Below are 13,542 nucleotides of genomic sequence, written 5' to 3' on the forward strand. Positions count from 1 at the left end.
TACAATATCCTACAAATCTTAGGCTTTTCACCATTAGGATCTTGTTAATATGGTTAAACTACCATTTGATCCATTTGAAAGGGGTCCCAGAGTAGTATAACCTGGTCAATATTGCCACCATGTGGTCAAGCGTTTCATTGCAAAGGGCGATGTGAACCTCACCAACATCCAACATGTACTGATTGTATTTTGTCTGACTGACAAGATAATTAACTTTAAAAAAAAAAAAGTTACTCAACATTTCACATACCATGATATAACTACCATATTTATAGAAATACAACTATCATACTTCTATTTCCAAGTAAACTTCAATATTAACTTAACTGAAAAATAACATAAAACCCTAGATTTAGAGATATATATTATTTTTCTTCTCCCCAATGTCATGGTATCCCATTGGTAGTAGTTACAGTCTTGTCTCATCGCTGCAACTCCCGTACGGACTCGGGAGAGGCGAAGGTCGAGAGCCATGCGTCCTTCGGCTGCGACAGAGCCTGGACTCGAACCCAGAATCTCTAGTAGCACAGCAATAAAAGACCACGGCGCCACTCGGGAGGCACAGATTTATAGATATTTAGTCAAATAACCAACCACAATCCACAGAATGAGCCATCAGTTGTACCTGTTTTTATTGTTGGATAACGTGTGAGTACAGTAGAGCTATTGTGCGTTATCATCTACCCAAAGGACAATCCTCCAGTGTCTTCAGACAAAGGCCAACGTTTAGATAGCTTTCTTTTTATTACAGGTTTATTATTAATAACCATTACCTTAAAGAGATGAACAGAGTGAAACACACACACATACATACAGAGAGGTACACACACTCGTCAGATGTGCAGCGGGACTCGAGTGGGGGTATTGGTCACAGACGTGAGTCAGGAGGGTTCTGGGGGTCTTCTAAGTGCTGTTGTTGTGGCGGTGTGCCAGTAGGTGGCACCACGAGTCACTGGCTCAGGAAGGACAGGGCCGTGTCTCGCTCCTCCACCAGCTCGGCGGCTGTGGCGTCCATCTTGGCGCGGGAGAAGTCGTTGACGGGCAGACCGTCATGGATATTCCATGACTTGTTCTGTGGAGAGAATATGGATGAGAATCAAACAGAGGGCTCTTTAGCACGTCTCATCTAGTCCAGGATCACAACTACAGTACCCATAATGCTCTGCGTAACACAGTTTTGTCATCATTTTCCAATAACAAATGAATGTGACAGGTCTGTGTACACTGCTGGCTTGCAATAGTAGGCCTATGTTGGTATAACCTAAACTCTGAAAAGCTGATGTTGGGTAACAATGACTTTCAATAACCACCCATCGGTAAATAATATGTTCTATTAATACACCTTGCCAGGGTTGATTAATTATGCCCATAGAGATGCAAGACAGCCCATCTCCTATGTATACAATGGCCTCTTCTGTGACAGAACAAGCAGAGCCATTGAGGGCTATGAGTGACTCATTTTGGCAATTCGTAAATAAACTGTGGCACAAGAGGCCTCTATCCATCTCTATGGTTATGCCTTACCTTGATATGAACAGGGAATGAGTAAATGAGGTCTTCGGGGATTCCGTAGGAGTTTCCACCAGCGTACACACCCATAGACATGAACTCACCCTGAAAATAACAACAGAACAAACAGTCAGGCCAGGGACACAGCTTCACAAACAAAAAAACACAAATTCCCAGGTTTCCCAGAAATCCAGGGAACGTTTGCAGAATCATGCAACCCTATGATATTATTTTTCCACTTTTAAGAGTACAGCCAATTCAAATTAATTTGTCTGAGATAACCAATCAAAACGCTTTGCATGTTTGTGGATTCCAGAAAATAATGAGCAGTCATGGAGCTCTGTTCCGAGAAATCTCTTTTCAAAATATAAACATTTGAACAATGTTAGTTGTTTAGCGTTAAATGTTATGGAGTTTGGAGAGGGGGGGTGATTCGCTGCAGATCCTTGACGCCATTCCACCCCACCTCCCAAACACACGGCTTACATCGAGAGTGCCGAACCACCAGTCCCTCATGTGGTCACAGATGGCCTTGGCGGCAGACATGGCACTGGACAGCTTCCTGGCCTTGATGACGGCAGCACCACGCAGCTGCACCGTCTGCAGGAGACAGAGAGGAGAGGAAGAGAGGGAAAGAGGGGGATTTAGGACTGCTTCATTACAACACGGGACTAAAGAGATTAATAGATTCAGTGAAAATGATTGTATTCAGATAAGAGATGATTAAAAGATGTGGTCCAAAATAACACCCACAACCTACGCTCGCTTTTCCATGTGAAGAGATTCATTCAGGTAAGGATCACACATTTATAATACCTATGAGCTATGCATACACAACATAGGTGCAAATAGCTACATTCATAAAGCATTATTTTATTTTTATATTAAGGATCACACTTATTTTTCTTAAAACTGCATTGTTGGTTAAGGGCTTGTAAGTAAGCATTTCACTGTAAGGTCTACCTACGCCTGTTGCATTCGGCGCATGTACAATTTGATTATGAGCAGTACTTCAAGCGATGTGTGCAGATTTCGGGTGGAATTGTTTACTTTTTCATAAAAGCATGAAAATTGGTACATTTGTACAGTTTGAGGCCCCGAACATTTTCATAAACAAAGCCATACATTTATTTGTATTTTTTTTTAAATGGCAGAATAATGCCTTTTGAAGCAAATTGTTAGAATGCCCTATAGTACATTTCTTATGGGAAACTGTGTCAAAATGGGTTAGCTTGAGTTCACTTACAGAGATGAAGTCTCCCTTGAGCCAGCTGTCGTCCTTCACGGCGCTGTACGCCTCCACCTCCTTGCCATGTACGTTGACCATGGCGTGGTGCACGTCGGGGTACTGGGTGGATGAGTGGTTGCCCCAGATGATGACGTTCTTGACTGCATCGGCGGGCACGCCGCAACGCATCGCCACCTAGAGGACGACAGGCTGTGATGCAATTCATGGGATTTTTGACCATATTGGTATACCCATTCAATTGTTTCAGATCTAAATTCCAAATTGACTTATAGCTACACCTTTTGCACTTCCAGAGATAAGATGATTTACTAGGTTTAAGCAATATAGTACACATTCTAACTAGCCAATCATATTGCTCACACTTAATCCTCTCAGATATCCAGAAGTACATAGGGTATAGGGATCCATTTGGGATTGGACATTACATCAAGTGCCTAGAGGCTAGGAACTAGTGGCTTTTTCCGGATGGAGCCTCTTGGCTTTGGCCTACCTGGGAACGGGCCCTGTTGTGGTCTAGACGGGTCAGGCAGGAGAAGTTCTCCTTGGGGATGGAGGGGGCGGACTTGGAGGCAATCAGACAGTTGGTATTAGCAGGGTTTCCCACCACCAAGACCTGAGAGAGAGAGAAACATCAAAGAGTCATCACGCACTCAAACTACAGACTCAGGAACAGCTCAATTTCAGAGTAGGAAACAAGAATAGGATAAGTCCTATTTTAAGTCTTCATCTCCATTTGTGCCATTGCATGTGACTATTTATACATCTAAAACATACACTTGGTTTATGAAAGCAGAAAGAGTAGCAGAGGCCTCCCGAGTGGTGCTGCGATCTAAGGCACTGTAGTGCTTGAGGCGTCACTGCATCTCTAAAATGTTACATCAGTGGCGCAGTGGTCTAGGGCACTGCATCGCAGCGCTAGCTGTGCCACCAGAGACTCTGGGTTTGCGCCCAGGCTCTGTCTCAGCCGGCCGCAACCCGGAGGTCCATGGGGCGACGCACAATTGGCCTAGCGTCGTCCGGGTTAGGGAGGGTTTGGCCGGTAGGGATATCCTTGTCTCATCGCGCATTAGCAACTCCTGTGGCGGACCGGGCGCAGTGCGCGCTAACCAGGTTGCCAGGTGCACGCCGTTTCCTCCGACACATTGGTGCGGCTGGCTTCCGGGGTGGATGCGCGCTGTGTTAAGAAGCAGTGCGGCTTGGTTGGGTTGTGTTTCTGAGGACGCATGGCTCTCGACCTTCGTCTCTCCCGAGCCCGTACGGGAGTTGTAGTGATGAGACAAGATAGTAACCACTAAAAATTGGATACCACGAAAAGGGGGTTAAAAATTTTAAATAAAATATATTTTTTTACATCAGTACAAGCAAATGATGAACCTTTCCCCAAAACACCCTTTAACATCATTCAACACCCCACAACCTGGCTTTCGCCGTACTGTTGTGCCTTCATGACCCTTGATTATCGTTAGCAATGAGAGCTATCTCTTTGGCACGGGGTGTTTCCCCCCCCCTCTCTCTCTAGCCAGGCTGCCTGAAACATGCCGAGTCATAGACACACAGAGGGACAGTTACCCTGACGGTCTTCTTGGCGTACTTCTCCAGGGCGGCACCCTGGGCCTTAAAGATGGCCACGTTGGCCTTCAGGAGGTCCTTCCTCTCCATGCCCTCCTTCCTGGGCATAGAGCCAACCAAGATGGCGGCATCCAGATCCTTGAAGCCCACTTCCACCTTGTCAGTGGGGATGACCTCTGGGGGGCTGTTAGTTACCATGGATATTGTGTTGGATAGAGTGGATGTAGTTAACGTTTGGTGTTACAGACACATTTGTAGAGAGATGCATGTTTGTATTGGATTTGTATTGGATTTAGCAATACTATTATGACTTTAATTATGATGATGCGTTAAAAAAACAATTTCTATCATAGAATGTCTGCCAAAGTTAGTAAAATAGTACTGCAATTTCAGGACCATCTGGGTGTACATGAATGCAAGATAAGGACAAAGTTTCTGTGTGGAAAATGACTTTAGGTCATTTCCGTACACACACACATACAGTGGCTCCACCTGGCTGAAAAAAATGGTCTATTTTCTTGAAACACTGCCAAATGGTCTGAATTCATAGATAATGTTTGGTCTCTGGCCACTCTAGTGAAAAACTCATTCCCAGTTTTATCAGGATGAACTTCAGTCAGGGCTCACTGGTGCAAGAAACGTCTTGTACCCCGCCTCCCCTATTGTTGCCCCACCACTCTCAGGATTGGCTGGAATTTTCTTTGGGGCTTTGGGAAACGACTAATAGGAGGCCTCCTTTCTGATACTCCTTCCCACAGCAGTCTGTTGTGGACCATTCCTGCTGCTGTGAAGTTAGGGCTACTAGAAAAGTACCGCAGCAGCAGGGATGTACAAACAGAAATACAGTCCATACACACGCAACGCATTTTAAATAGGTTTCAGATGGGGGAGGACACCAAATGTAAAGCATGCATTTATGTATAATGGGTGCATATGTTCTCAGAGCCATCCCAGGCAGAATAGAAAAGCATAGCTCACCCCTGAGGAGTGGGAGAGCACAGTCCTGCAGCTCCATCACAACCCCATCCAGAACTGGCAACATGGGAGGGATGTCCAGCAGGACCAAGATGATGGGCTAGAACAGAAACCAATGCAAAGAGGGATCTGCATTCACCACGGCCAAAAATATGAGATCTGCCTCTCCCGACCTCGTCAAAAATGCACATCCCATGTATAATTCACACGTGCTTATGTAACGGGCGTCATTATAGCCAACATGTTATAACATCCATCTGCCTCCTGTGCTCTCTCGAGGCCAAAGATGATTTGAAAGAGAGAGAGAGAGCAGATAGAAGTAGGCCATGTTACCTGGTCCTTGCCGAAGACATCTCCCTTGGCGATGCTGTACAGCAGAGAGTAGGCGATCTGTCCAGCAGCGCCAGTCACCAGCACACGGATTGGGTCGGCCTGCAAAACAACACACAAACCCCATACTCATTCTGTGCAATCTTCCAACACAGCAGTAATGACCTACATAGCAGGGATAAGCAAATGAAAGCGGCAGTAATCGCATCTGACTGCTATGTTGATTAAAATGACAAAACTCAGTGTTGACAGATGGAAACGCACTTTGCATTAGCCCATAAAGTGCATTTAATGCCGTTTTCCGTGATATAACGTTAACTGTTGTTTGAAAGAGCAAAGATTAAGAACTATATGTAGGCTATTGTGTATGGCTTTTACATTTTACCCAAATTATATTCCCACATACAGGCGTTCCTGGTAACGCATGCCGAATCTTACGTAAAATACCTATCCAGGTGTTGTATCAGCTAACCACATCATATGTTATAGCAAATCTGTAAGTGAATGACGCAATGGATGCAACCATTGGTTGATGCACGCAATGCCCACATGTTGGTTAGGTTCCCCTGCTCAGAAGTTGCATGCATCAACCAATGGTTGCGTGCCACATCATCGACTGACAGATTGCTATAACAGACGTAGTTAGCGGATTCATAAAATACATATCCAGGCGTTATAAGACCTGGCATGCGTCAGCAACGTCTGGGCAGAGGAACGCGTCCAATAGCTTCAAAATGGGCGACTTAAGCTGTTCTTGATATCCATTGTCATCGAGAAATGACTGAATGAATGAAAGACGATAATGATGCAATTTATACTAATGCCACGCGCGAAAGTCTGTTAGTGTAACAATGTAGCCATAACGACTGAGAAGAGAAGGCACCGCGGCTACATTGTTACTAGTGTGAAAAAACGGAAACCACTTCCTAATCAGGCACTTTATCTTCTTCATTTCGCAATTGTAGTCTAGAGACTATTAAAAAAATCCAACATCCTCATATTTCTTCTCACTGCACAAGATGGCTGTTTGGCCATCTTTCTGAATAACGTTATCAAACGACTTCAGAAAGAAATGGTGAACGTTGGCCAGAAATCTAATCAGACTCATTTTGGATCAAACATTAGATTAACCGATGATGCTAGCTCCCGGCTTCAATGACAAGCGGATACAAAACCCAATTTGATCATCAGCAATGACAAGCATCTATTTTCCTAGCAAGCTAACACTTTCGATGCATCATTAATATAACAGTTAGCACTAACTGACAGCAACAAAATAAACATACATCTTACCATATTCACTTGAGATAGATGATCTAGTTAAGCCTGCAAACACTGTTCTCCCGCTAGGACAAGACAGAAGGGTCACCTCTGCGCTTGTATTGAAATGTCAAACGGTGGCGCACTCGATTCCTGTCCTGGGATCTGTAGTTGAATATTGACTGATGTTGGTCTTTTTACCCGCCCAAGTCATGAAAAGGAACACATTCCCCATGAAGAACTGCTGCAGCCCGAGCTCGTTGTTATCGTAGGCCACGCCCATGTAACCTTATATGGACCATACATCTAAAAAACCTGTGTATGAGCGGCGTTCAAATATCTCCTTTTACTAATACCAAGGGGTTGAAAATGTACCCAATTGCCATACTTGAGTAAAAGTAAAGATACTTAATAGAAAATGACTCAAGTAAAAGTGAAAGTCACCCAGTAAAATACTACTTGAGTAAACGTCTATAAGTATTTGACTTGAAATATACTTAAGTATCAAAAGTAATGTAATTTCAAAAATATACTTAGGTATCAAAAGTACAAGTGAAAGTATAAATAATTTCAAATTCCTTATATTAGGCAAACTAGGCGGCACGATTTTATTTTTTTATTTTTTGTTATTTTACGGATAGTCAGGGGCACATTTCAATATTTCAATACATAATTTACAAATTAAGCATTTGTGTTTAGTGAATCCGCCAGATCAGATGAAGTACGGGTGACCAGGGATATTATTGGACCAGTGAGTGAATTGGACCATTTTCTTGTCCTGTTAAGCATTTAAAATGTAACGAGTACTTTTTGGTGTCAGGGAAAATGTATGGAGTAAAAAGTACATTATTTTCTTTAGGAATGTAGTAAAAGTAGTCAAAAGTATAAATAGTACAGAACCCAAAAAAAACGACTTAAGTAGTACTTACGTACTTTACACCACTGCTAATACCTTGCTTCTTGCTTCTTTTAGCCGCACATTTTGTATAACTTTTTAATAAATTAACAAACGTTCATCACTCCTCTAGAAGGACTGGATCGACAGTATCCTAGGGATTTTCTGTACACAGTTATTTGCAGTTCTCACTGTACTCTAATCAATGAATGAAGGAGAGTGGCATAGTATTTGCAATGGGCCAAGCTTTTTTAAAATCTATTTTTAAGAAAACACACATTTGAATCTATACACTTCATTAATCAGATATATACATTAGAGTTGTGTTGGGATGTTTTGAGTGGATTTTTGGTAGCCTATACCAAGTTGAATTCAGCAAATGAATTGTCCCTAAGTAGGCCTATACCCTGATATCAATCTATGTTTGCTTTTACAAATGCATCACACCTACATTACAGCACACAGCATTTTTCTATAAAGATTGAGCATACCAACCGGATTAATGTTCAGCAAATCAAAAACATGGTTTATAAATGATCTATTAATGGCTTAGAATTAAAGTTAATAAGAGCGACTATTACATGATGAACAATATTTCAAGCAACGATTCATTCAAACACCCAACAAAAGCCTGATTAGACTGAGTTAAAGGTTTGTTTGGTGACTTACTACTAAGAAACTATTAATGGTCATTGTCTGTAAGATGGAGACACTTCTCTTTCATTGCCTCATTGCTTCATGACCACTGATAAGTGAAAGTGCGGGAGAATATTTGTCCATATTGGTTTAACTTGAAAACCACGTCCTCTCCCAGCCTTACGACCTGCATCTTTATTTAGTAGGTGGGTAAAATCAAATCGGTCATAAGCCAACTGGTAGCCTAATTCAAACAGAAAATATGATTCATCCTCAAGTAGTAAGTATAACATCCGCCTAACTTTTTATAATAGAAGACTATTGGAACAAGACGTCCGTCTGTAGCCTCCACTGGGGTCAAGTGTGGGGTCATTTGAAGTCAAGTGCAGTGATGTGGCTCTGGTAGACTAGTCACAAGCTGCTTGGCAATAGAACAGACTAAAGTGGCACTATCTTCACAACTGATGAGCAGGCATATTAGCTTTTTTTTCTATGGTGGGGGTAAGAACAAGGTTAGGTTTAGTGAATACAATTTAGTTGAGAAGCGCCATAATTCCATCCTTTCTGGCAGGTCCCTCTGGAGGTACATTCGGAGGATTCAAAAGAACCAGTTTCAAGAACTAAGCCTGTTGACTTCTAACTATAATTCATGTTCACTCTATTACATCAAGCAACCAGGACCTAACACTGACATGCAGCCTAGTATTTTCCACAGCAGATATAACATGTCACTTAGTTACCTAATATTATTTACCTTTATTTAAGTTTTATTAGACGTATATACAGGATACACACGGTACACACTCCAACAAAACACTGCATGGCTAAAAATGTGATTACTGTTATGCAAAACAGAAAAAAAACGAATTATAAACTGGATGGTTCCAGCTCTGAATGCTGATTGGCTGGCAATGGTGGTATATCAGACTATATACCACCCATATAAGAAAACATTTTTTTTTACTGCTTGCTCTAATTACGCTGATAACCAGTTTATAATAGCAATAAGACACCTAGGGGGTTTGTGGAATATGGCCAATATACCACGGCTAAGGGGTGCATGCAGGCACTCGTGTTGCGTCATACAAAGAAGCAGCCCTTTGCCGTGGTATATGACCATATTGCACAGCCCCTCGTGCTTTATAGCTTAATTAGATCCGTTTCATTATGATTGTGGGAAGTGGGCCATTAATGTTACATAATCGCCCGGTGAAAAGAGTTGACTTCCCTATGGAGGCAGCGCATGTCTGATGCACTGGGTGGCAAGGAGCTATCCATGTTGTAATCTGCAATGAACACCCACTCGCGTTCTTTTGTTTTTCTTTACCTTGTCAGGTCGAGGATTCGATCTTGCAACCTTTCGGTTAGTTTAACCACTAGGCTACCTGCCACCCTTTACCAAAGCTGCGTAGTGGAAGCAGTGAATGAATGGATGATGATGGGGTCACACAGACAGGACAGTCCAGCCACAGACAGTCTGTCGGCTACATTATGAATGAGTAGGCCTCAGAGTAGACTACTCAATTCGAATGTCTTGTTGACTGAGCAATAGCCTACGGATAGATACCACTAAATAGTAGCCTATGAGACTATCATTTTCTAGTCGATAGTGTCCACTACCCAGAGAGAATAGCTGAAGCTTCTGCAAAAACTAATATGGATCCGAATAAACCAATGTTTCACTAGGCTACCCAAAAGGATTAGGTTGGTAAGAGCTTATCGCGGTAATTCAACAAGACATGTGCTATATGGAGGAGAGTCAATGTCAAATTTGCAACTGTAGTTTATTCAAAGGTAGCCTTCATATTTGGTTTGAGAGCCCCCTTTGTATGCTGTTGCGGTCAAGGAGAAGCCTCTTACCTCCGACGATGCCGCCCGCACCACTATGTACATCGCTGACAACAATGTCAACATGGTGAACCCGGGTCCGTCCCCTCGCTACAGTATGTCCGCCCGTTTGTCTTTGCGAGTCCAGCTGAAAATAGTTCAGGGCGAGATTGTCGGGGAGATAAGGACATAGAGAGCGTTGCAGCAACCTCAGGGAAACGCGAGCCCCGAGGACGAGAAACGCGCTCCGCTATGCAGTTATACTCGGATCCGCTATCTATCAGTCTCACCCGGGAGTCACTCTCTCTCGCACTACAGTCTAGTTCGCTAATAAGCTTTAGTGGACTAAAATAGATTGACTGCGCCGTAATCTTAGCCCATTAATGATCACTGTTGCATAAAGTGTAGCCTATCCTAATGATCAAGTCTGGGGTGAGAGGGGGGTTTGGTTGATGACATCACTAGCCTACAATTGAGAACCGCATAGGTGTGGTGTGTTTTGGGGGTCACATAAGGACACCATAATGTACATATGCAGCAGGAGTATGCATTTTTTTCTGCTGCTATGCCCTATATGCTAGCCTATGCCTCTGCTGGCCTGTAGGCTATATTGCATGTACAGTTGAAATCGGAAGTTTACACACACTTAGGTTGGAGTCATTAACACTCGTTGTTCAACCACTCCACATATTTCTTGTTAACAAACTATAGTTTTGGCAAGTTGGTTAGGTCATCTACTTTGAGCATGACACAAGTCATTTTTCCAACAATTGTTTACAGACAGATTATTTCACTTATAATTCACTGTATCACAATTCCAGTGGGTCAGAAGTTTACATACACTAAGTTGACTGTGCTTTTAAACAGCTTGAACAATTCCAGAAAATGATGTCATGGCTTTAGAAGCTGCTGATAGGCTAATTGACGTAATTTGAGTCAATTGGAGGTGTACATGTGTATGCATTTCAAGGCCTACCTTCAAACTCAGTGCCTCTTTGCTTGACATCATGGGAAAATCAAATGAAATCAGTCAAATACCTCAGAAAAAAATTGTAGACCTCCACAAGTCTGGTTCATCCTTGGGAGCAATTCCAAATGCCCGAAGGTACCATATTCATCTGTACAATAGTATGCAAGTATAAACACCATGGGACCACGAAGCCGTCATACCTCTCAGGAAGGAGATGCCTTCTGTCTCCTAGAGATGAACGTACTTTGGTGAGAAAAGTGCAAATCAATCCCAGAACAACAGCAAAGGACCTTGTGAAGATGCTGGAGGAAACGGGTACAAAAGTATCTATATCTATTGTTTTGATGGTTACACAGTGGAGGATGTTGAGGGGAGGACGGCTTGTAATGACTATACCAAACTACTGTTTTCCTCTCCATGTGCTGTTATCTGGGCCCCAGCCTGTATTTTAATGTTGAAGAAGGGTATGTCACTCACGATATTGTGGAGGTAGTTAATGACAAAATAAACAGACACCTTTATGATGTCACCAAAACACATACTTTACTCTGCATTATTATGAATAATAGTAGAGAGAATAGTTTATTTCAGCTTTTATTTCTTTCATCACATTCCCAGTGGGTCATAAGTGTACACGCACTCAATTACTATTTGGTAGCATTGCCTTTAAATTGTTTAACTTGGGTCAAACGTTTCAGGTAGCCTTCCACAAGCTTCCCACAATAAGGTGGGTGGAGCGGAATCAGTGGAATGGTATCAAATACATCAAACCCATAGTTTCCATGTGTTTGATCCCATTCCATTTGCGCCGTTCCAGCCATTATTACAAGCCGTCCTGTGTTTGATGTGTTTGATACCATTCCACTGATTCCGCACCAGCCATTACCATGAGCAATTCCTCCCCAATTAAGGTACAACCAGCCTCCGGTGGTTACAGATGAAAGAAGGTGTCATGACGCCAGTGGTCTATTCAGGAAGGTGCAATGAGACAAAATGTTGAGATAGTGTTAGTTTCAAGAAAGCTAAACAAGCTGATGGTTCGTTTCTTATACTGTACCAGCAGAGGTCACCACTTGCATGAGAAAAGTGATAGGCTGTGCTCAGAAATGAGGGCCAGTATGGAAGGTGCTGCTATTGCCACTACTTCTTCATTCACAATAACTTTACCACTGGTAAATCTAGAACAGTTTAAGTCCTATCCTATGTACATAAGCGTAAATGCCTTGACACTGGGCAGAAGTGCATTGGAGTCAGCAGTGGGATGTGTATAATTCACATTGACATTTTTCATCCATATGTGACAGATCCGACATAACACATAGATTCCTTGACACTTGGACAGTAGATCAAAAGGGATACTGTAAGATGAAGATACATCTACTTGTGTTTACGACAAACTAGGCACGACATTGATGGTCATATAGAGAAGAGGAGCTGTAGTCGTCGTGACCTCTTCAGCTTGCCTTTACATGTAGGGTCTGACTGAATCCACTAGGCCTCAACGACTGTGACTCTTTCGACAGGGAGGTGAGTTTTTTCATTCCTCTCTAAAGTCATCATCTACCACAGACAATGCATGACTAAGCAGCCTTGAGTAGTTTGCTCAGCAGGTTTCAACCTGCCATGCCTCAGTCAGTCAGTGTGTGTGTGTGTGTGTGTGTGTGTGTGTGTGTGTGTGTGTGTGTGTGTGTGTGTGTGTGTAATACGTTACACATTCCGGATTGAAACAGGCACACACACATACATGTAAACACACAATCACGCGCAGACACACATGCACAAACACAGATGTATGCACACACACACACACACAGTCACGCACAGACACACGTGTGCATACACACATGCACAAACACATTATGCACTGGCACACACAGGGGCACACACACTTCTCCATTCACTCAGCAGTGACATGGAAATATTAATCACAAATAGTTTTTAATAAGACGTCCTTTCCTCTCTGGCCCCCTTCTCAAGTGTTGATGTGCTAACAAAGCGCCATTCCCGATGACTGACACCTAAATGCCTGGCTGTGTAGCGGCGATAGAGGCATGGCCTAGCTTGTTTACCACAGCTTTCATGACCACACAATGTCTACCAGCCCAAACCTGGCTTCCCTTGTCAGTCACAGAGACAAGCCTGAGGAGAGGGATGACTGACCCACCACAGCTGCGTCTTCGCCCACTTTGACAGAGAGAGAGACAAAGTAGTTTGCGAATAACAATTTCCTGTTGCCTTCCATCCACAGTAATTACGGCACAAGTGAAAAAGTCTCTCAGCACTGAGGTTAAGCTGACAGAACTGGGAGAGGAATGTACGGAA

The 13,542-nt window shown here is 42.9% G+C and overlaps 1 protein-coding gene across 2 annotated transcripts; it reads right to left on the reverse strand.

The window, feature by feature from the left end:
- Positions 1-608: 608 nt before the first annotated feature.
- On the reverse strand, positions 609-10,540 carry LOC112265263 (malate dehydrogenase, cytoplasmic-like). 2 transcript variants are annotated; one of them, XM_042302183.1, is made up of 9 exons: positions 10,284-10,540; positions 5,636-5,734; positions 5,306-5,402; positions 4,328-4,503; positions 3,249-3,371; positions 2,756-2,932; positions 1,996-2,109; positions 1,525-1,614; positions 609-1,072 (listed from the first exon to the last, which is right to left on the reverse strand). In XM_042302183.1, the coding sequence occupies exons 1-9, from the start codon at positions 10,335-10,337 to the stop codon at positions 950-952; spliced, it is 1,053 nt and encodes a 350-aa protein (XP_042158117.1). In that variant the 5' UTR covers positions 10,338-10,540; the 3' UTR covers positions 609-949. The 2 variants fall into 2 exon arrangements, with proteins under 2 accessions (XP_042158117.1, XP_042158118.1); XM_042302184.1 differs by lacking the exon at positions 10,284-10,540 and adding an exon at positions 6,926-7,147.
- Between the last annotated feature and the right edge of the window lie 3,002 nt (positions 10,541-13,542).

This window comes from Oncorhynchus tshawytscha, linkage group LG02, assembly GCF_018296145.1.
Source record: "Oncorhynchus tshawytscha isolate Ot180627B linkage group LG02, Otsh_v2.0, whole genome shotgun sequence".
Taxonomy (NCBI): Eukaryota; Metazoa; Chordata; class Actinopteri; order Salmoniformes; family Salmonidae; genus Oncorhynchus; species Oncorhynchus tshawytscha.